The sequence below is a fragment of the Ceratosolen solmsi genome, unplaced genomic scaffold, assembly GCF_000503995.2.
Source record: "Ceratosolen solmsi marchali unplaced genomic scaffold, CerSol_1.0 scaffold11, whole genome shotgun sequence".
Classification (NCBI taxonomy): Eukaryota; Metazoa; Arthropoda; class Insecta; order Hymenoptera; family Agaonidae; genus Ceratosolen; species Ceratosolen solmsi.
The window spans coordinates 5,059,388-5,084,396 of NW_011948416.1; the positions used below are offsets into that span (position 1 = coordinate 5,059,388).

The window sequence follows — 25,009 nt, forward strand, 5'->3', positions numbered from 1 at the left end:
TTTTATTAACGAAACATAAGAGTTAATACGTAGAATGAACAATATTAGCACAATGTGTTAAATTGAAATATTTTATTTTTGTATTATTTAGAAAAAAAAAACTAAACATTGCTGTTTGTCAATGCTGCTTACGTAAGAATTTATCCAATTTTGTTGAAATAAATTGCTTTATGCAATCATATGCAGAAAATATATTTTTAAATGACAATTACAATAGGACGTCAATTTTATTATTATAATTAACTTCTTGGAAATTAAAAATTAATATGATTAGTATATTCAGGTAATGTAATTAACATTATTCGTAAATTTTTTAGCAAGATTTTACACATCGAAGTAATTAACATTCATTATTACTTCATTTTCTATGCATCGGCGATTATATAATTTTATTTGCCTTCAGTACTTCAATAGTTCGAATATATAATACATTGATTAATATTAACATAATTGTGAATTAAATTAAATATATATATATATATATATATATATATATATATATATATATATATATATATATAAAGAATAGAGAAAAAAAAAAAACATAATTGTGAATTAAATTAAATATATATATATATATATATATATATATATATATATATATATATATATATATATCAAGAATAGAGATTAAAACAAAAGACAAAAAAAAAAAAAATTATTACTACATATTGTTGAAGGTATAAGAAAGAGTTAATTTTACATGAAGCGTTGATAATTGAGATTTAAAATAAAATTTGGACTCACCAAGGAAATAATCTGTTGAAATGCCCTGTTTGTTATCATCTTAGCATAATTCAAGTTTCTCTGGCACTATTATTAAAGATTAACTGGCGGTAAACATTTTTTTGAAGATAACCCCTACGTGACCTGAAAGTTTTAATACAAGAAAAACCTGAAAGAGACGATCGCCGGTAATTTAGAGAAAGTTGTATTAAAGCCTGGAACGGAAATCTGACGTGGAAAAATCGTTTACATTTAATCAATTTTTCAAAATACTTTATTTGATAATAATTTTTGAAAATATAATTTATACAAATATGACCAAACGGAATCTAAAATCTAATTTTCTTTATCGCGTCCTGCTACTTTATATTATTATATTATTTGCAATATTATACTCGTATAAGCAAATTATTTTCTAATATTTCCATACACTCTTATAAATTATTTTACAAATATTACGATTAACTATTATGTATATATACATATATTTATATATTGAGTATATTTATAAGACAGATTTTATTATTACAAGTCAAATGATGAAATAACTTCATATAAATTTGTCATTTATGCTATTTACCAATATTAATCTAGATAAGTTTATTTGTATAAAATATGGATAAAACAAAGTATATTTATAAATAATTTTCTTAAGCAAGCCCAACTCTTGCATATAATAAACATTATAATATTAATTTTTTGAGAAAAGTAATAATGTTTTCAAGCAACTCAATAATTTCATCTCACATAAAATTATAATTATGATTATGAATAACTTATTTATGAATACAAATTTTAATTTATAAAAAAAAATTCAATATAATTGAATGGTAAATATATTTTTATTCGCGATATGAGTACATTATATGATAGAAAAATATTTAATCAAGTATAGTTTAAACATATTTTAACAATCGAGAAATATCTTACAATTAAATAAATAAATTTTACTCTATGTACATAATTAGATCTATGGATCGTATACGTATAAGCTCAACATACAGTTCTATTTATCTACAGTTTAATATTCATTGATCCATTAATCCATCTTTTATTAATTTTACGCTAAAAATCTCAATCAAATACAAATTAGGCTATTATATCATATATGAACAAAACAGAACAAAAATAAGAATAATGTTTAAGTTTCTTCTTTATATATAAAAAATATTTTTTATAAAAAGATTATATAAAATTATGAAAATTATATAAAAAGATTCGCTTAAAATTTTCTATTGGCAATAATATCGAATACTAGTAGAAAAGTATTACTAACTATATTATTATTTATTGCATTTGTAATTGAAAAGTTTAAATTACATATATTTCAAGGCATTGAAATAATTTTCAGAGATTATTCCGAATGACAATTCCAAGTATAAAATATATGTCTGTTACATAGCCTCTACGCCTATTTCAGCTTTTGCTTTTAATGAATGAGGCTAAATTTATTTAATGAACATTCATGAAATATCGTGATTTTTACAATCTTCATATTTTCTACAAAAAGATCAAAGATAGCTTATCTATTTAGGAGCTAAAAAATTATATTCAACTTTCACTTGTCGATCGATAAATCTTAAATACCCTTTGTTCAAGGAAATTTCCGATAACGCCATTAAGATTTACGAGGATGTTCTAAAACTCCTTACGTACTTGATATTAAAAGTAAATTCATCATTCTGATGCAATTACACCGTATAATACACACTTGTACACACATACGCACTCACACTCACATAGCTTTGTGTATTAAAATATTATGAAAAAAGCTTAACCTATTACCAATTACATGACTACGGTATATTATTATATGTAAATTCATTTCATAATAACATAAATTTTCTTTAAAATCGTTTATTTGAATCAATTACGTAATTACTTAGATGATAATATTTATTTGAATCAGTTGCATAATTACTTAGAAGATAATGTTTGTTAGATAACTATCTAAACACCTATTTCATGTAGTCTTCTTAATGAGAGAGAGAGAGAGAGAGAGAGAGAGAGAGAGAAGTTAAAGTATCTTACATCTTAAAATTCTTTTAAAAAAATGAACGTGTTAAAGGAAAAGAAAGATATGGGATAAAATAATTTACTTACGTTAAAAACACATTACGATGGGAACGGTTAAACAGAGAAATACTAAATTGTATCATTTTCGTTAAAATATAAATTTGATAGTTAAAATTTTTCAAACATCGGGTTCGTTTTAAATAAGATAATATTTTCATTTGAATTAAAGAGAATCTCTTACATTTTTCTCTTAAAAGTAATTATTAGAAATTAGTTTTTCATCTGATATCTACAATCAATAATACATATGTCAAAAGCCATAGTATTTAATAAAAAACAAAGTCATTATTAAAAAACATTAAATAAATAATTTCCTGTGCATAAAACAAAGCAAATTATTTATAATACCATGTTGGGTATTGTTTTTATAATATAATTACTTTTGCGTGACATTAAATTTATTGTTTTATAATTTAATAATATTTATTATAATAATAACGAATAAATATAATTAGAAAAACGTATTTGTTAAAAAGGAATGCAATAATTTTATAAATTTTAAGCTTAATATAGTAATAATGTATATATATATATATATGCAAAAGCAAATGTTACGAATTTGTATTGAATAATTTTATTTTTAGAAGAACTATTCTATATTAATTGAAATTTAATGTAATCAAAATAAAACAATGGTATTTTAGAAATATATATAATTATAGTAAATATTCTTGAGAATTTATAGAATAAAAAAAAAATTATCTTGTGTAGAATCTTTTAATTGAAATATTTATTTTTACATTAATAAATGATTGAATTATCAGGTAACGTCAGATGTAAAAAAAGATAATAATAAATTTTTTTTAAATTAATGAATAAATTAATCAGTGTTCACTAATTATGGATAACTATTACGTTGTGTATATTTCTAGAATATTATTATTATTATTATTTAATTTTGTGTTATTACTTTGCGATTGTTTGATTTTTTAATTATTTGTTTTTTAGATTATCTTATTGTTATAATATAACTTTTTGGCTTACAATATATAATATTTATATTACATATGATAGAACGTGATTTTCTATAAGAATCCTCCTCCTCCTCCTCCTCCTCCCCCCTCCCAAAAAAAAACATTGGACAACAGAGATCAAGTAGTGTATAGCCTAGATGTTCTGTAATTGTGTGCATAAAATTCCAATTATTAAGCCACATAAAATTGATGAAACCATCTTAAATTACAATGTAAGAAAATAAAGTCTTCATGAAGTTAGAATGATAAATGTCGAGAAAAATAAAATAACATGAAGATTATATAAGCTTTTATCGATTTAATTAAAAGGTTTATCAAGACATTACAGTCGTTAATTTTTCTTTATTAGATTTTCTTATTGTTATATTAACTGATTAAAATTAACCGATCGATCGCCTCGACTGTAAGAGTTTCTCTTACCATTTCACGTCCATTTCGACGTTGTGAATAGATACGGATTTGGTCGAGAATGATCGATAGCTGTGAATATATAAGCTGCGAATGATCGCAAAAAGACCATTGCGACGATATATGGGAGCGATGAACGTATATCGATGAAGCGTAAATCATTGAGATATGAAAACCAAATGCGACTTGAAAATTTTTTCTCGAGTTATATAATCCAAAAAAAAATCATAGTCTTCGATTTAATTTTGTTGTTTTGTTTTGTTTTGTTTTATTTTTATTTATTTATTTATTTTTTTTTTCAAATAACGACAGCTAATAAGCAATGATCGTGGTTAGGTGGAAATATCAATGTTTACAGGCACGTAATGGTATGTTACTTCGACTAGAAATTTGAAAATTACAAGATATTCATATATACTAAATTCGTTACAAACAATATGCAATAATAATAGCATAAATTGTGATTATTAATGATAGCCCACAGACTTTTATTAATTATTATTATTATAAAGTACTCGGTGGTGCAAGTGTAGTGCGGAGAAATTATAAATGTTTCATAGTCAACTAAATTTTTGCTATGTTTACAAGAATTCATGAACTAATGCACAATCAGGTGCATCTTATCTTAGTCCGTAAATATATCATACGCGTATCTAGATTATTACAATTAAAATGCGGATTACAGGTGCGATAATTTTTCGGTAATCTCTAAAATAATGAAGTTTTGTCGTAAGTAGTCGTTTGAATAATGTTATATAAACAATAAAAATAAGAAAATAGTATATTTAATTCTGTGAGGTGTATTTGTTAATTTTATTTAATCTTCATTTTCATAAATGCTATGATTAATAAAATTTATAATATAATTTGTTGTATTATTTATTATCAATAATAATAAAAGAAAAAGACAGGTAAAGATATTTTTATAATGTATTCGTGTATGATTTTGTCAAAAATTTAGATAAAAATTACCTGGATATCGTAAATAATTATTCGATTAAGACGCTCGACGCAGCAACCAATATTATCAGGATAATTAAATCACGCATATGTTCTGATGAACTTGACATGTAGTTTGAATGAAAAATAATTGTATTAGTATATAGCAGTTATAATGTAATAAGAAAAGCAGAAAGTAACGTTCCTTTAAGCATATAAAGAGAAAAATCGACAAGCAATAATATTATAATTTGTTATAAATAACTAATAACCCGTGATTATTTACTTGGAAATTGACATAAAACGAGGATGAGTGGTGTTCTTGTCTAGACGAAACAAAACAATTTTTTATTTTCATGCCTTAATTTAATAATAACATTACCACTCATAATAAATTAAGCTATTAATAACAATATAACAACATAATGTTTTCTAGTTACGACGATCTTATTTATTATCTACGAATTACTCATTGCGTGCATCATTAGTCGTCGAATGACTATTTGCGTATAATTGAGGACTTGTATTGTCCACAAGAATTCTTGCGGTACAATAATTTATTGAATTGAGGTAATGTGCAATTGGCAAATGACAGTGATATGTAATGGATCAGTATTTTACCCGCTACTGTTGACTTTGCAAAAACTAAAGTAAATAATTATCTTTTGTTGTTGTTGTTCATCATCATCATCATCATCATCATCATCATCATCATCATCATCTTCTTCTCCTTTATGTTTTTTGTTTTTTGTTATTTGGTTTTTTGTTTTGCATTAAACCGCGTGGCTGATAATTTGCCACGAAGCAAGCTAGAGGGCATTTGGGAAAATCGTCGAGTAGTCAATGGCCGTCACATTGCATAACTCGGCGCCATTGTCTCACAGTCTTGCGAATTCGCGGTCTTGGCGTTTTCGCGCACGCGCAACTTATCGTAAACACGATTTATCGCGCGCCGCCATGGAGTACAGCTAATTCTTAATTAATCGACTCGCGCCCACACGTATCGTAACTCGAGGCAGCCCCGCATAAATTTCGCATCGATGCTTGTGTGTGCATCCACGCGACCAATTAACTTTGATGTTTAAGCGTTCGTCAGGATTTTTTTTTTTTTTTTTTTTTTTTTTTTTTTTTTTTTAATGAAGCAACAGAGCCGAGAGGAAAGAATTGAGGGCTCGTGTAGGTAAATATTGGAACACATAGCCGCTTGTAAACATATTCCCGTCCGTTTCCTGGCTCAATATGCGGACAACTGTGAGCGTGTGCGTGTGCGTCACCTCGAAGAAATTGATATGCGTCATAATCATCGATTTATCAATCGGTAAAATTCTCTACTACCTTTCTTTCGGATTCCAGCAACGATGATGAAATCCGATTCACAAAGATATTTCTTTTAAAATGATAATTAATAATCTCCAATATTATGCGCGCGCTATAATTAAATTCTAAATTTATTTTAAATACATTGTACGAACATTTGCGATGAACATTATTAATAGTATTAAGTTGACAGATAATTTTATAGATTTCCATTTATTTTTTAACATTACTCTAACATCTTTGTTTCTATTATTACTATTGTTATGATAATTAGAAAAGAAAAACGTTTTTGTTTCCTTTTTTTTATCAGCTACATTACAAAGTCTTTTTTAGATGGATAAACCCGAACGAAAAATATTGTTGGCTCATTGATTTCTATTGAATTTATATTTTTATTTTCTGTGGCTTTATAACTTTGTATTATATACGGCAACAAACGTACATGTCTGCTATAATTCCGTTCTGAAATAAAGTTTGTGCGATTATAAGAGATTTACAAAAATACCGCTGAGAAAACTTAATGTACCGTTAAGTATTTATCTTCAATGCAAGTACAATAGATACATTTATCTGCACTTTGTATGTTGTTTGTCTATAATACATACAAATACAGTTGGAAGTGGGAATAGGTATGCTCGAAAATATTTTCCTCTTTCGGCAAAAGCAGCGCGAGCACTGGAATATCTTTCCAGAATATGATCAAACAATTTTCAAAATATGTCGTCGTCGCTAAACGAACGATTACAGATTACCGATGCTAAGAATCATAGAGAAAACCATCGGGTAAAAGAGTTTTTTGAAAATTGTTTGATCATAAAACACAATACTATGATTATACTTGCGATTTCACCATCAGTCACCATTATATCCAACCATGATTATGAATGTCGTATTCTTATCTTATGAAACGTAAATACCAATTTTTTAAATTTATATTTCTTTAATTGTGTGCTTAATTTCTTACTTAGTATGTCTTGGTATGGGTTAGTGAAAAAAATTTGCCAAATGATAACACGCGCTCGTTAAAATAACGGGTAAATTTATATAAGGTGTAGATATGGTAGGCACTATCTCACGCGTAATGGAGATTTCGGAATATTTATGATTATCATGAATAGATACTATGAACAATACATTATTCATTGTCATATAAATGTTATAATTGAATTTGCCCATTCGTCTATGCTTTTTCCGTAGCTCGCGCAATACTATTTAATAAATTTGTTTTAGCAATCCGACGGCTTAGCGATTGTAATTATTACTCTACATGCGCTCATGAATGATTTCTGTGTTTGCATTAATCTCACATAACGGCTGGCTCAAAACTTCAAACACACGACCGTTCCCGCTTTCGATAAAATTCGTCGAGGTGCGTAAGACTCAACGGAGCCATTGAGTTTGGTAAAACGTGTGGGAAAGCTCGTGTGTAATCTGATGGGACTTGCTTTTGCTCGGCACAACGACAGCCTTTGAGAAACCCAACAGACGGACGCACAACGAACGAGACGGAAAACTCGCTCGATTGCTCACCAAATTCCGACCATCTCAGTCTACGTATTATCTTAAAGAAAAAAAAAAAAAAAGAAAGAAAAAAAATATGCCCTCAAAGCTTTCCTCGGCGGAAGCTCCATTCCCATTCCATTCGCGGTTGCGAAATTCCGAAAGACCGCGCGGCAAGACAAGAGAGAAAGAAACTCGAGTACCTTAACGCGTGGCCGAGCGCCAAATTACATTGCCATCGGCAATACCGACGTCCGGCACATAACGATATGATTATATTTATCGTGCCAATCCATTCGCGGCACGTAAGAATCTCGCGAAAATAACGATCGCTCCATTCCATTGGTAGGGATGATAGATGAACCGTGGGAGGAACGTCGTTGGGGAAAAGTGTCGGGTAAGCGACAACATGGAGAAAACATTTGTTGACGATCAACTAGGCTGAGCCGAAGGGCCGTAATATTTATCGTAGATTAATTAAGCGTGATAATTGCGTGACAAAGAAAGAGGGTCGCGCGACTCTCGCTACGTTATCTTCGCCTCTCGTCGCCGCAGCTTTCCAATAACTCGAATCGTGCGTTACCGATAGACAAAAATTCAACGGCTCGAAAATAAATTACAGCCGCGTAGGAGAATGGCAATGTAGATCGGTAGTAAAGAGTTATGGCGATAACTCCTGAGATTATGTTTATTAAGTTTATGCATTATTGCGGTTCGACGTGGGCGTACTTAATGAATTAGTAAGTAGTCGCTGATGGAAGTAAGATTATGCGTATTTACAACTTGGAAGATAAGTTGCCTGATTGTGAATAATTGAATGTTTGTGGGATATTTTTAAGGCGGTTAATTCGCGTATTATTTAATTATTAAAATATAGGAAAAATTAGTAAGTTGTTAGTAGCCACTGCTTATCGCTCGCTGTTACGAGTCGCCAAAAGAGAGTTTTCGTCGTAATGGGCAGATGAATGGTAAAATTCAAGCAACGACAATGACTACTCGAGCAGCTAATAAATTTATTATACAATAGGACAAATGTTGGTTGAATATTGTATAGGCTTACTCTCATTCGAGTTATTACGCAAGAATTCTCTATCGCAGAATTAGGCGAATAATTTGGCGAAGGTAGCGCTATGTATGAGACGGACAAAGTCCAACTGTGAAACTGTGAGCAGCACGAAGTGCATTATGTAAATGTAAATGAGTACGAAGGGAGAGAGTAGGTGGAGAATAAGGCTTTGAACATTTATAACGCTCGTGCATTGCCATAGAAATGTCTTTATTTTGTTAAATCGCCAGGTTAGGATCTAGCATTCGCCGAAATCCAGGTGAGCGGCTGAATAAGGAACGCGAGGAGATAAATGGAAAACGGCCGCCGAGGTAACTCGCTGGTCCGCGCAACGTCGTTAAGTCACATCAACTTATAGAAGGACGGCTCGAGAATCACATTTCTCCAATCTTAATAGGATTATACGCTTTTAAGAGAGTGGCGCGATAATACGTTTGCCAGCGCGCCCGCGGCGAATCGCGTGAAAAAATCTCCGGGACAAGAAGGCGCGCGCCCAGACTGATAAGGAGTCGGCGAAAGAGGCCCAGATGCACGCGGATAGGAAGTCTAATGGGGGTGGGTGACGAGTGAGAGAGATAGAGAGAGATAGAGAGATAGAGAGAGAGAGAGAGAGAGAGAGGTGGGTAAAAGAGGTGGGGAGGTGGAGAGGCAGTAAAAGGCCAAACGTCGTGGTATTACATATCGAGGCACTCGAAAATGCATTGTTGCAGTTAGTTTGCTAGTTTTATATAAGCCCGGGCGGGAGTCTAATCGCGTCTAATGCGCTGACCGAACGCCGGAATATGAACACCGCGGGTAGGGGGAATAGGGGGAGGTTGTGGAGGGGGTATTGAGATAGATAAGAGATCATTGCGACATTAATTACTATTGTTAGACGCGCGCTTAACGGGGATACCGAGGCTCCGCGGGTGGGCGCATCCTGCCCCTCCCCCGTCGTCGTCCGTCTAAATCTTAATTAATTACGATGGGCCGGCTTTTTGCGCAGCCCCATTTTCCTTTCGCTCCCCATTTGTCGTGTTCGTGGTTGACGCCCGTGTGTAATAGACGAGCTTAATTACTTTATTGGGCTATGGAACCATTAATATGGCCGAGGGCAGACCATCGAGGCAATTGTGTAATTATAAATCGGAGGAATAGGCTGGATGGAGTACAGCGACATCCGGCGACATGCGAAATCTGCGAATTAAGGATAAGATTTAATATTATTTTCCGATTACTAATCGATTGTAACGATGTAATGATGTCGTAGATGTCTTGGTGTTCATTGGAGTTGCTCGTTTTATTTAAACGGCACGTGCGAGTCAACGTCGTATCAAAAATATAATGTAGTTTGGGCGATTAAGATTTCATCTGGAATAATTATGATATTACAATATCAACATAATAAATAATCGTTACAGTAATTAAAAATTTATTCAAATATTTGCCTCAATAGAGTAATATTTTAATGTTTATTAATGGGTATTTCAATTTTCTACTTAAATATCTAATTTATTATTATTATCATTATTATTATTTAATGTAGTAAGGTAAAATTACCATTATATTTGAGAATTAATTTGCAATATAGATTTAATCTATGCTGCTATTAGCTTAAACGATCTCCAAGGGCACATTGTAAAGTTTCACACAAAAATCAAAGATTGATATTTAGCATAAACATAGTCCCTTATTTACATATAAATGTTGCATTAAATGTTTATTCGTTTGTTACATTGAGATTATAAGATGATCGACTACTTACATATTATTGTCTTTTTATAAATAATAACTTCTAATGATGTACCGTATTGTAGTGCGCGCGCGTGTGTGTATGTGACAGATACATTATCGGGCCCATGAGGCGATTGAATTACGCAATTTCTATCCCACATAATAATAGAATCGTCTCGACCGAACCGAAAAGACAATTAAATTGGTTATCCATCATTCTTATTATTTATTATTATGAATTGAATAAATGGTCAAACGAGCGAGGTCGTCGTAAACTCCTTGGCACGGATGGAATCGAGTTTCCAGTCTCCCAATCTCAAACCTCGTCGGTTTCATCCTCGGCATCGCCGAGCTTTCGCCAATACGCAAGCGCCTCGTCGCCATCATTTAACAAAGTAACGTGAGAATTGGCAACCGTTACATAAGCCCTATGCAATATTATGTAAAGTCGCAGCTCGATAAGCCTTGATTGCGGTCGCGCCTTCCCCTTCCTTCTCGGTCAATAGTCATTTGTGAAAATCGTCGCTCTACGTTGTGACGTTTCGGGGACGGGAGCGGCGAGGGGGGATTTTGGAGGAGGGCGCGAGGCCAAAATAACGCTTTCGTGCAATAATTAAGTAATGAAAGTGGGGGATTGATTGAAAAAGTGCTGGGATAAGTATGCGAAATGTCGATTGGAATGTTTCTCAAAGGCGCCAGCATTGCGCACGATTTTCCGATTAAAAAGTCCGTGTGCGCTGTTTAACTTTTTCGGTATCGAGCTCCTGCCAATCTTGGCATGCTCGGCTCGTGTATCAATCGTGCATGGAAAATTAATTATCGGATGACTAGTGAGTTGGAGCTGTGTGTGACACACAGACGACATTAAGAATGTCGAAGCGGAGTATAATGCTCGATCGTTACGTTATTATACATTGCCCGGCAATTCGTCTAATCATACTACGATGCTTACAATTATTGTTAAAAACAAAAACAAAAATAAAATCGCGATAAAAAGTGTATTTACTGTTAGGCCTGTCGTAAAACTTAATATACCTAAGATCGCGAATATAACTTTCTTCACCATTCTGCGCGATTCTCCTCCCTGAAATATAGCCTCGACCGCGGAGACTTGGATAAAAAAAGAAAAAAAAAGAAAAGAAAAAAAAAAAAAAGAAAGAAAAAAAAATGAAGAAGAAGAAGAAGAAGAAGAAGAAGAGGAAGAAGAAAAAACACGAACGAGGACGTTCGACAATTAGGATAATGCTTCTATAAATAAGTGCGCGATAGTGTCGTATAAATTTAAAGCTCAGCCTCGCGTATTCGCTGGCCAGGGCTAATATAACATATTAAGGACACGGGACATTAAATCGGATTTATATCTCGCCAAGGCAATCTATAAAGCGCCGCGGCAAGTGAGTCGCGCACTTTCCCCGTGACTGAGGTTACCCGTCTGTGGAGATAATCGAGGGAGCACAAAAGGGACAGCGGGGCCAGGGAGAGGGGCGAGGTAAAAGAGAACGTTCCGGAAAGAGACGAGGATTCCGCGATCGGCCCTATCGTCGCCTCCACACCCGCGTGGACGATAATTAGGAGCCGGGAGAGTATAACGGAGAAACGACGGTCGATTGATAAACAACGGCGCGGACACCGGGACGCCGAATTAACGAGCGCTTAGATAAGCATAAGAGTGCCGAAGCCGACCTCCAACCGATCTTATCCCCATCTCTCTGTCTCTGTCTGTCTGTCTGATTCTCTATATCAATCTCACTCTTCCTTCATCTCACTCTCTCTCTCTCTCTCTCTCTCTGTCTCCATCACTCTATCTCTCTCTCTCTATCTCTCTCTATCTCTATCTATCTATCTCTCTATCTATCATCTATCTATCTATCTCTCTATCTATATCTCTATCTTTCTATCTATATCTCTATCTTTCTATCTATATCTCTATCTTTCTATCTATATCTCTATATCTATATCTCTATCTCTCTGTCTCTGTCTGTCTGTCTGATTCTCTATATCAATCTCACTCTTCCTTCATCTCACTCTCTCTCTCTCTCTCTCTCTCTGTCTCCATCACTCTATCTCTCTCTCTCTATCTCTCTCACCCAATTTGAGGTAACGCTGCGAAGCGCAAAATGTACCGAGTCGTTGCCGCCTGGTCGTTGTTGCGCAGTGGATGCAGGAAAGCGTCTCGGCTCTGACATTATCTCAATCAGGCAAGTTCAGTGCTGATGGTATTCGCGGCTCGTGGGGTCACGGGTGCACAGCGTCGCCGCGGCAGAGTTGGTCGCGCCCTAGGATGAACGAGGCAAGAAGCCAATCGCACCTCCAATCGATGCATTAAGAAAAGCTGCCGCGGCCCGGGTCGAGGTGATAGAGGCCGCCTGAATCGCGGAAGCCCGCGTGCGTATTAAACACCGGCGCCCTATCTGACGTTAACCGATCCGTTAATTGGTGGAAGAGGGTGGGGGGGGGAAGCGAGTTCAGTACTCGGCTCACCGAATTCAACAAGTCCCCAGTGTCAGAGGTACCTGTCCGCCCTGTCCGATCGCTCCAGCTCGATGTACGCGAGGCGGCTCTGACTCGACGTCTTAGCGGGATCCTCGAGAGGCCGTTTGCAGTAACTAAACGGGGATGGAGTTGAGTCGGTTTTGGGACTCCCGGGAAAGATCTCTTACGTAATTCACGACGTCTATTATAGCGAGAAGAGCTTTTTAAAGCTCGGCATTAAAACTCTATCAGCGATGAGCCTTCGTCTGTATTAATCGCAATTTGTATTTGTTTATGATAATGGAGGAAGGATTTACTGAGCTTCGCTAATCTTGCATGACTATCCATGACTTATTATTGTTTTAGGAAGTATTTTCCATTGTATTCCGATAGGCCCCATTTTACGGTGCTTGGAGAATTTTAATGGAGCTTGCAAAGTGTCAACGAGCTCGTTAATATAGTAGCGAGAAACCGTCATTTACGTTGCTTTGCTACTGAAATTTCATGATTTCGAATGCAAACTAATGCACGAAGACTAAAATATATGTGAAATATATTTTGAATCGCGTTTTAAAAAGTACGGTCCACTACTATATTGTTATGGTTATCGGAATTGGTAGGAAGGGGAGAGGGGAAAGTGCTCAAGATACGACACTATCAAAGAGTCGAGGCGTCGCCGATTTTCATGACAAGCAAGCGAATCCCGAGTACAGCAAGTTTCATGCGATGAAAACTCAGGTGCACGGCACTTTTAGGGGTGGAGGGGGGTGGAGGGGGGTGGAAGGGGGGGGGGGGGGGGGGGGGGGGGGGTGGGGGGGGGGGGGGTGAGTGAGAGAGCGTATGCCGCTTATATCAAGCGTTATTAAATTAATGAAATTGCATCGCTCGAAATAACGAGCTGAGATTTATCCACTTGGAATGACACTTGAAGGATGAGCTTATTATCATCACCCATTTAAATATTTTATAATTCATTGAGATTTATAAAACATCAAAGCTTATGATTTATAAATTTAATTTACATTTGAATTTATAAAGCTACCGACGTTCATACATATATATATATATATATATATATATATATATATATATATGAAAATATCACATATTTGACGAGATCTAAACACAAGATGACAAACCAGATAGTAGAACATCGACTAATATAAATAAATGATGGCTCATCGTTAGATTAAACTTAATTCACTAATCACTGATTGTTCTCCTCCCCTCTGAAATCAAATTATTAACTCAAGACTTTAAGCCTATGGTTTTATTTTTATTAACAAACATACGAATCCTTGCACATGCCAGTCACATTAAAATTTATCATTAAAACTTATTTATCATATAAGTAAAAAAATCGAGTCATCAAGTAATATTTTAAATTCTATAATTTTTTCTGCTATTCGTCTAATTTAATGTTTCTGTTAAGATTCGGCAACTCAAAAATGCTCATTATATCAAAACGTTTATTAATGTATAATCAAGAATTTAAATAGATTATTCATCGAGAGATAACGATTATAACGATTATATAGCATTATGTGAAATAACTAATTTAACAAATATTATCCTTACGATTACAAAATTTTTGATTGGCATTCTATTAGTTCTAATAAAAGGAATTAAAAGTTAATTCCATACTTTAAGGCCAATCGATTACGAACTCATTTTTCTTATAATATTCCTTTTACTTTTTAGAAACTCAGCATAAATTACGAGCAGCAACAATTTATTCGGTACCATGTGAATTTAGAATTATAATTTATTGTACACTTTTTCTGGAATAAAAATCAAGTGTCAGCCAACTTTTTTTTTCGTGCATAAATTATGAATTATTTTCTCCTTTCTTATTTTAAAGAAGTTTGATATTATTAGTACCAATATTTTTTTATTGTTATAATGAATTAATGAATAAATTTTTCATCCTCTATTATAAAATATAATAAATTCATCATTTAAAAACGTACCATACACACACACACACACACACACACACACACACACGTACACGTACACGCGCGCACAAAATTCTGTATATGAACACAAGTGCAGACAATTATATACACATGCATGATGTATGATTATATATACTTTTGACTTTGTATAATAATAATAATTTGTTAATGAGCATATTTTATTGCAAATGCGCAAGTGCTTTAATGTAGTAAAATATTAATAGCGTGATTATTATGATTATCCAAAAAATTTTCGTCACTTTTATATAACATGTAAAGATTTAATATATCTATCATAGAGGTAGCGAAAGTTTTAACGGTACATTGCATATTTGTTATGGGGAAAATTATTCCTTATATTCTAGAAATTAATATGAGGAAATGCAAGGAAATTAAAGGAATTGAATGCGTTTATTATATATTATTAGGCTGATAATGTAACGATAATATTTATTGAAAATGTTGAGCATCTATATAGAACTGAACGTTAATGGGTCTACAGTATCAGTAATAACTAATAAACTTTAATAAATATACATTGTAGCCCGTAAATACATTGTTTTTTTTTTTTTTTTTTTTTTATTGTCAACATGATAAATGGATTAACCCGAGGACGTTATAGCGTCAGCGACCCGATAAAACAATATTAAAAAAGAATAAAAAAAGAGAACAAATTTTTCGAATGCCATGAAAATCCATGTGCTCGGGTCGTAAATTGTCTACTTGGCTATCGCAAGGCGAAAAGTGTCGTTTTTCACGTACCTAAAGCATATCGGAATGTCTCGGTCGCTTAGTTTTCGATGCGCGCGAGCATTGTTATCTTAAGGGTTGCTAATGAAATGCGAATTACAAATGCAACGATAGAAAAATGAGAAAGAGAGAGAGAGAGAGAGAGAGAGAGAGAGAGAGAGAGAGAGAGAGCGGTTTCCGAAGGAAAGTTCGGCGCTACAAAGGCGACGACCGTCGGCTTTTTCTTCTCGGCCAGGCCCCTTTCTCTTTCGCCTCGTATCTTTCTCCTTTATCGATAAGCCGTAATAGACAATCGGTAAGAGCGCAAAACGCACAGCAGCTGCGCGAGTACATACGGATTATGTGCTACGGTAGTGAGTCACGCGAGTCGCGTTTAATTGCCACCGTGTACACTTCCTCCGTTAATCCATTAACGAATCCCGTTTAAGGGCCTGCGATTGGATAATGCGGACTCTCGCTAACTTCTCTCCTCCTCCTCCTCCTCCTCACACCCCCTCCCTCTCCCCGCCCTCACCACCTCAACGCCCCCAACCCTCACGCTCGTATTCCCAGTGTGGGGCGAGGGCGATACTTTTCCCGGTCCATTGTGTCCGGCAATTTTCACGTGACTCGGACGCAGCAACAGTTGTAGTAACTTTCGTTCGACTTACTTTACATACGTTGCCGCGACACCTGGTGTACAACGCGCATATATTCCATCTTGTCCCGCCCCTCCCTCTTACGATGCTGGCAGCATTTACTGTTACGAGTTTAGAAGGACAATGCCCGCGGAAATAGATGCCGGCCGTTCGAACAATAGAAACAACGTGTACGATAAGTACATGGATTCCCGTAGGAAAACCTACGCCCTTTGCCGGCATAACTCTATGGAAATTGCTCGGATGATACTTTTCGATGCTTTGTTTTGCGGAGCTAGAGATTATACGGGACTTGACTTGAATTTTTTGACGTTCGATCGGCAATCGATTGCCGTTGAATTGAACTTCGAGCCGAATGAATAAATAATACGACAAGTTTGAAAATCGATTGATTAATTGGGCGAAAAGTTACAAGTTTTGAGAATACGGTGACTCGATATTATCGAGCTAACATCTGCTGAACTTTACTCTATACTCTTTATAAATCAGTATGACGATAGACTTTTATAGCGCACTTTTATTGCGTTCGTTGACAATAATATTGTCCTTTATTTATTAGGATAAAGGTACGATTTAGTCGATAATCGTACGCGATAACGTCGAGGTAATAATCACCGATACCTCCAGTTTCTCTTACATCAAATTAGCATTATTATATTACAGTTAAAATATTTCAATTAGAATAAAACTAAATATAACTTGTTGACTTTGTGGATTTATTATTGGTAAAGTGTCGGAAATATGTAATATAAAATATTTGGAACGTCATTACAAGGCACCGCTCTTACCATAATTCCAAATCATTCGTATAATGCGAAAGCGCTGAAACGTATAAAAAGAAGCAAGAACCGAGGCAAATACCATCGCTGAATTATTATTAAATACGTCAATTCTTCTTAAAGTGCGTAGTAATAGTTATTAACGGATACCCTCTTACTACTATCAGTCAAATATGCAAATTAAAGTGTCACAACGTTACGTCGGAGCCAAAGAAGTATCGCAGATATCTTGCAATACCGTCGAAATGAACATGAAGAAGAAGAAGAAGAAGAAGAAGAAGAAGAAGAAGAAGAAGAAGAAGAAGACGGAGAAGAAGGAGAAGAAGAAGAAGAATGATGATGAAGAAGAAGGAAATGGAGGCGTAGGTGGAGGAGGAGAAGAAGAAGAAAATGATGATGATGATGATGATTATGACGAAGACGACGATGATGATGATGATGATGATGATGACGATGATGATGAGAGAAAACGGAGCGAACGCGAACGAGTTTCGCATAAGCCATTGGACGGGAATAGAAAAAGTGAGGCGTACAATAAGTGCGTGACGCACATTATTCCATTGGGTCTTCTTGTGGTACACAAACTAGTTCTACCATCGCGATAGAGAATATCGCGAGGAGCTTCGCGAATCGCGCGAGCTTATCGGACTCGAGAGAGAAGCGCTTTTGCGAAACCGGAATACACGTGCAACGGAAAGACAAAAAAAACAAGTAAAGCGATCTCATTGTTACCCTCCCTTCCCCCGTCTTCATTAGGCGCGTAATGTTTACGCGGTTACGCGGAGACAGATGGAAGGGGAGAAAGCCTCGCCATAGTTTTTTTCAGTAAGAAAATAGAAAATTGCTCGTGGCTGGGTGAGTGAAATGTCGTTTCTAAAGCACAAATATCAGCCAAAGACACGGGATTCCGCGACTCGCGACATTATTGCGATGTGTCGGGCGGCTATCGTTGCCGATTTGCGAATCACCGGATTTATTATTCTCACCGAAACCGTTATTATGACGATCGGGGACTCTCGTAAATTATCGAACGATCAATTTCACGTTTCCGAGGTGGAAATAAAATTTATACCCGAGTAATTCGAAAAAAAAATCGGCGGGCATTGTTTCCCTCTTAACGATGCTATAAACCATTGTGCTCCTATCGCAATAATTATGCGATTTAATAATTTAAGAATAATTAATATTGTAAGAAAGTTGGTCGCTTCATTGGCATGGGAATGACGTTTCTTCAATGTTAAAGCAAGTTGGTTCGAATTATTTCTTATTAGTCAGACTCTTTGAAATTTAATATCATAGTATCCTCGCAACTTCCTCTTGATCTGCTTAAAGGTCTTTTAGTTTCTGGTTTTTCCTCTAAACCCCCCCCCCCCCCCCCCCCCCCCCCTAACGACCTCACCCGTCCATCTTAATCTGCGTGACTTAATTATCTTTGCTATATTGAATGGAGCCGAGAATTTATCGACTTTACAATTATACAGACTTATATGTTGGCCGTTTAGCTTGTCTCCTCATTATGCGTATACGCCTTTTTTAAATACTTCATTTGGGATATTAATTGACAAAGTTATAGTTCAGATTTATAATAATTCGACACCATCGTGAGATAAGAGTGGAATGTCGTAAATTATTTTGTACGATTAAATTACGATTCTGCAAAATACAACTGAAATTGCTTGCCATTTGGCGTATCGAATGAGACTCTTTGGATTCTTAAGTAAGCGTCGGACACGTCGATTTTTCAAGGCGACGAGAGCATCCATTCGTTAACAATAATTATCCTTGGAGACAAATGTAACAATTATTTATGAAATTATTGTAGAATTATTGAAATCTATGCTCGATAATTCGCTATAATGTGCCTACGTCGTGTGATTAAGGTTGGCTTAATAATGTAACGGCCAATGTCGCGAGTAATATCGTAAGTATTTTTAAGACAATAAAGAGCCTCCAAAGTTCTATCTTTCTCCTACATAGAAAATAATGACGATACAAGATATGAGATAAAAAAAGAAAAAAAAGAAAAATGATAATTGAAAAAAATGGAAAATATCTTGACGAAACGTACGAAAGTCGTTGGAAATCGAGTGCTCGTTCGGGCATGGCGTGGCATTATGACATTTTCAAGCAATTTTCATCTCACCTAATTCTCGCTCGCGCAGACGCGCAGATTCGCATTCTCACCGTCCAAAAATAATCATAAAAAGAACAATAACTAATAATAACAACAACAATAACTGATAATAATAATCATAATAATAATAATAATAATAATAATAATAATAATAACTGATAATAATAATAACAATAACTGATAATAATAATAACAATGACAGCAACAAGAACAACAATATTAGCAGCCCATAATGCGTATGCAGATGGGTCGATTAATCTCCCCGGCTGGCAGACATTCCGTCACGCGCGGTAATCACTTGTCCTGGCTCGAGGACTCGGCTATTTATGCCTACCTATCGGGAATACCAAGCGGTCGGGCTTTTATTGCTACCGGTCAATCTGCCGGGTTAGATCTTGAAATATATCAGTAGCCGTATAAGACAAGGACGCGGAAAACGTGTCTATTGTTTGCCGGCCGCGGCGGACCGACTTTTATTTACAAGGGCAGCCCCGGCTGAATTATTGTATTGGCTCGGATCTTGATTTGGTTGATAAGGGCCGGGCTGATAAGGGGAGGGTGTAGAATATCGGGATGAGCAATTAATCCCTGCGTAGCGATAAATTGTTGCCGTGTAAACGTGATTCTCGCGTGGGGGTACATTTATTATGGCTGGGCTGGCTTTAGGTGCGACGAGGCTGAAAAGTTGCGCGATGCCTCCTTCCTCCCCGGCAATGTAATTAATTTTTCTTGTCGCAATTGGTCGGACCGTCATTGCGTATGTGACTTTTACGTAGCTACCACTCGACAATATTATATCGATTTTTGCCGTGGAATTTTTCGGAGCGCACCCGCACGTTGCGGTTCTTTCACTTTGTTTGTCCTCTTCATCATCGTCGTCATCGGCATCGCGCATCTCTTTTTTTTCATTTCTTCTTCTTCTTCTTCTTCTTCTTCTTCTTCTTCTTCTTCTTCTTCTTCTTCTTCGTCTTTTCTTTTTTCAGAAGTAGCCTAGGGCGAGCCACGTTCGTATTTTTTGTATTAAGAGTTTAGAAACGCTTGAGCGTTTATTAGCTGAAATAAAGAATTCAAAAATACGTTACGCTCGAGCACTGTTGATTTAGAATTGCAAGCGATACGAAAGGGCCGGCGGAATGTGGCTGTGCCGTACTGGAAAATTTAATTAGAAAAATTCTGCTATAAAATTTGCGGCTCCCAATGGATCATGCGTAGTTTCGATAGTCATAACGCTCAGTTTTATTATTGCGATAGCGAATTTATGATATAACAGTATAGAGCCTATGTATGCCAGTCTCTTAACGTCCAATCGCCGTTATTATTCATTTTATTCGCAATTATTCATTCGAATTGCATTGTTAAAATATAATCACACTTTTTAATGCATTAATCATTAAGACAAATTAGTGCCAATGCGAATAGGTTTTGTGTGTGTCGCGCGCGCGCGCACTTTAATTGCATCTGAAAGCAGCTCGTACTTTGAATAACCGTTAATAATTAACGAGAGATGGTTATCATAAGAGAGCACTCGACATCATCGGTTGCTCATCCCAAACGTGAATAATCGCAACTCGGACGTTCCGAACAACTCGGTCTCCTCCTACTCGCGGGAATGTTGCGACTGCCCGGTGCGGAAATGGCATTATGGAAATTACGCGAGACGGCGACTAGGGGCGAGAAGAGCGACGCTGTGTCTAAGAAGCGAGGACGAGATGATTAGCGAACGGGCGAATGAGAAACGTGCGCGCGTCACGGAGCACCGCCAAGGAGGGAAAAACGAAGGATCACGGGGATCACGAGATCGGAAGTGGAAAATCCCGTAGGCCGTAGTCGTGCGAAAAATTGGCATTCGCGCGTCATCGGTTGGGGAAGAAAATTTTGGGAAATCGTCGGTGTGGGAAGCGCCTTCGTTGCATTAACGAGCCAGGACTGAAGGGCTGAGCGACAATGTCCTTACAATGTGCTTTATCACGTGATCCATTCGAGCTTGTGCGCACGCATTTGCAGTTAACGATAAAGCGATTATCTAATAATTAAGCGAGGAGCTGCAACGAGGTAAGCATTCTATTATGTAATATATATCGCGAACGAAGGGGGGAGGGGGAGGCTTTCTGAACGTGCAGGTGTACATTAATTCAATGTGTGAACGCATTATTTTTCGTTTTTCCTTTTCCTACCTGTTTTTCTTTATTTCGTTTTAAACGACATTGTAATAGTACATATAAATTGGCCAATAATGTAAAATGTAAAATCAAAAGTACGTGAAAAATGTGAGTGAGTAAGTCGAAGGTTTTAAAATTGAGAGAGACGGGAAGTGGGGGTAGGGAAGAGGCGTTAGGAGAACGAGCGTCCCAATCGAAATAAAATGCGGAATCGCTTAAGCCGACGCAACATCGGCGTAGCGATCAAACCGCGGCATCGGGCCCGCGATAAACGTGCAAACGGCAATAAACGTAGGTCGCGAGTCTATAACTCGGACTCCAACTCGAATATCGGCATCCCCCGTCTTAAACCTCCAATGCGGCAAAGCATTCATTAGCCATTGGCGCGTGACCTTAAGAAGGTCGCGGGCGATGCGCTCGTAGATCTCGAGTCGAGAAACGAAGGCTCGTGTGGAGCGCTAATCCGCTAACTCGCTCGAGCTACCGTTCCCTACCTAACGAGGAACTTCCTCATCGTGATCCGTCCTCCGTGCTCTACCCTCTTTGGTCCTCCTAAGCCTCGACACGAATACCCTGACTTTTTAACGGGCGAACGGATTGATTGATTGAGTCATCGGAAGGGGGCAGTCTAGGCTCGATCGCGATCGTTTAGCGAATGTAAGGAAAGTGGTGTGGCATTTAAGCGCTTGTCGGCATCGACGATGATCCATGAATTCTCATTGTTCCTCGGCGAGCACAACGCAGTCCCCTGCAATTATCCCGTGCTCCCTCATCGAAGCAAATTATTCTTCATCGCCATATTCTACATCGTTTCGTTATTTCTACGATCTCAGCGTGAAATCCTTATTTATCTATCGTCGAATCGCCTACAATATATCCGAGAGCATAAATCATAAAACTATTCGACTGTGGACGATGGCATTGGAATATCAAAATAAGTGTATCGGGCTCTTGGCGTTGTTAGTGGGAGGTAGGTGGTAGGTCACGTGGCAGGTAAGGAAGCGACGGATTAGTGCGATGATTCTCGTCTTAGCCAAATGCTTCGGGGAGAAAGGATGGTGAAAAAGCGCCACGATTATCAAATTAATCCTGGCGCCCTTGATTCGAGCTAATCTCGGAATCGCGAGCGCCATTTGTTAATTAAACATCATTTTATGCGTTTATTGAGTGGCGATAGGAGTGGCGGCGATCGCCGTCGCTACGTGTCACCCTTTCCCGAGAGGGAATACGGGGCCGGGGCGGACAGCGTTATCGCGGCAGTCGACAATTAACGATCACCCGCGTATTATTTCATTACCCTCGCGCGCGGACTAAATTAAAGCCAAATAGGCATTGGGAACAATGAGATATATCGGCTAGCGGCATCGGGCCGGGCCGCGGCAAAAAAATCGTGCGCTCCTATTTTCCTCGGAGGCGAAAGGAAGGATCGCGCACCACACCCTCGGCCATTACCAGCTCGCGCTCGCTCGATCGGCTGCAAAGTGCCCCGGGTGGGGAGGCCGAGTCGATCAGTCGCGGGCGACACCCGAGGTTCGCGGGCGTTATAATTCACGCGGTCGGACGTGGGGCTCGTTACCGGGGCGGAGATCGGGCCCCCGGACACGAAGGACGTCTGTGCCCGTGGGAGGACGTGCGTTTTTCCTCGTCAAAAGCAACGGGACCGGAATGCGTCGATGTAGGATCGCGATGGGACGAGGACTTTGAGACCGTGCTAGCACCGCGTATTAACGATCCTTAACTCCAACCTGATTACGCACCATTCCGAGGTCCTGTTACAACGATGCGCGATAAAAACGCTCCTCGTACACGCTTCTCTTATCAGATTCAACATATCCAAGCGGAGCCCAATGAAAACGCGTAGAATCCTCCCTCCGTGGATTATGTTTGACCCGCTCGAGAGTACGTGGGTACGGTTTTTCATGGCGATTCGCGGACTTTCTTGTTTCTCTTCTCGTTCCTATAAAAGATTATGATTAAGCGATAGTCGTAAGGCTTGGCGAAAAATCTCTCATACTTTCACAATGCATTATATATTACCGCCGATGACAGTCCGAGTCGGCGGAGCCGCGCCGGTTTTTCGTCGCTTTATCGGCACGCGCGCATAGTGCGCAAAAGTAGAACGAACCCGCGGATCCTTGCCTTCCTTTAAGCGCAATGTCCATCCACCCACTCATCTAGCCGCTGCTCGATATCGTTTGCCGGTAATTGAATCGTAAGAAAGAAATAAGATGCTTATTGATATACGCGGTTTCGCTCTAGTTGCTTGGGCTATGCTCAGCCAAACCTCGCTCTCTACCACCACCCCCCCCCCCACCCCAACCCCAACCCCAACCCCAACCCCAACCCCAACCCCAACCCCAACCCCAACCCCAACCCCAACCCCAACCCCAACCCCAACCCCAACCCCAACCCCAACCCCAACCCGAACCCCAACACTTGCGTGTAATAAATAACGCTAATTGTGCGAGGGCATTAATCAATCGATTCTCCCCAATCTCCCCAATCTCTCTCGTTGCGTATAATAGCGACGCGCATCCTGGCAAGAGTTGATCTCGGAAATCGAGGACTAGATCGCGCACCCACGTAAGCGCATCTAGCCGTTACAAGTGAAAACGTACGTACGGCCGCCGCGCGGACTCTTGCGGAATGCGAGGGCGGGGTCCCTCTCCTTTCTTCTTTGCTATCTTGTCGCACTGGCCTTGCTCTCTCTCTCTCTCTCTCTCTCTCTCTCTCTCTCTCTCTACTCTACTCTACTCACTCTGTCTCTACGCTCTGTACAGTTGTCTCGGTCCGCGAACACTTTATTGCGGCGAGCCGGGGAAAAGAGTGAATTTTGATAAGCGAGCGGAGAACGCCGTGTGGACCGTTTGTCAATTGTCTCGCTCGGCCCAAAGATCCTTTAGAGCTTGTTCCTATTAATGCGCGGATAATACGGAATGATTTTGATAATCATAAGGGAGAATTAATAGGTGACTAGCGAGACGCGGAAAAACCAGCGCGAAACTTTAATCCGAAAATACGAACGAGACTCCGAGATGATCATTAGCACGAGCAGTAAATGTTAATGGCATTAATCATCATCGTCCCCTCTTATCTCTACTAGATTAGATTAGATTCTACTAGATTTTTCATTATGCTCTCGTTACTTTCCTATTTAATCGACAATCGACATCGACATGATATTTTAATTCGCGCCTCTTGTAGTCGCTCGTCTCTGGGTAATTGAGTTGTCGTGAGGGACAATGTCGATCGCGTCCATTCAGCGTCCCATCTCAAAGTTACAAAGTTATCCTTCCTATCCTGTAAGTTACGAAGCCGAAGGTTACCGACTGAAATTCGCATTGCGACACTGGCGCATTGTACCTTGCGCCACACGAGTATCGTACTCTCGTACGCACAG

The 25,009-nt window shown here is 37.6% G+C and overlaps 1 protein-coding gene across 1 annotated transcript in view; it reads left to right on the top strand.

The window, feature by feature from the left end:
* The window catches only part of LOC105359464 (circumsporozoite protein), a 76,461-nt gene extending 52,406 nt beyond the window's left edge, over positions 1 to 24,055 (top strand). The window contains exon 3 of the mRNA XM_011496078.1: positions 23,869 to 24,055. Coding sequence (XP_011494380.1) covers positions 23,869 to 24,055 — 187 coding nt within the window. The remainder of the gene's footprint in view (positions 1 to 23,868) is intronic.
* Positions 24,056 to 25,009: the final 954 nt, after the last annotated feature.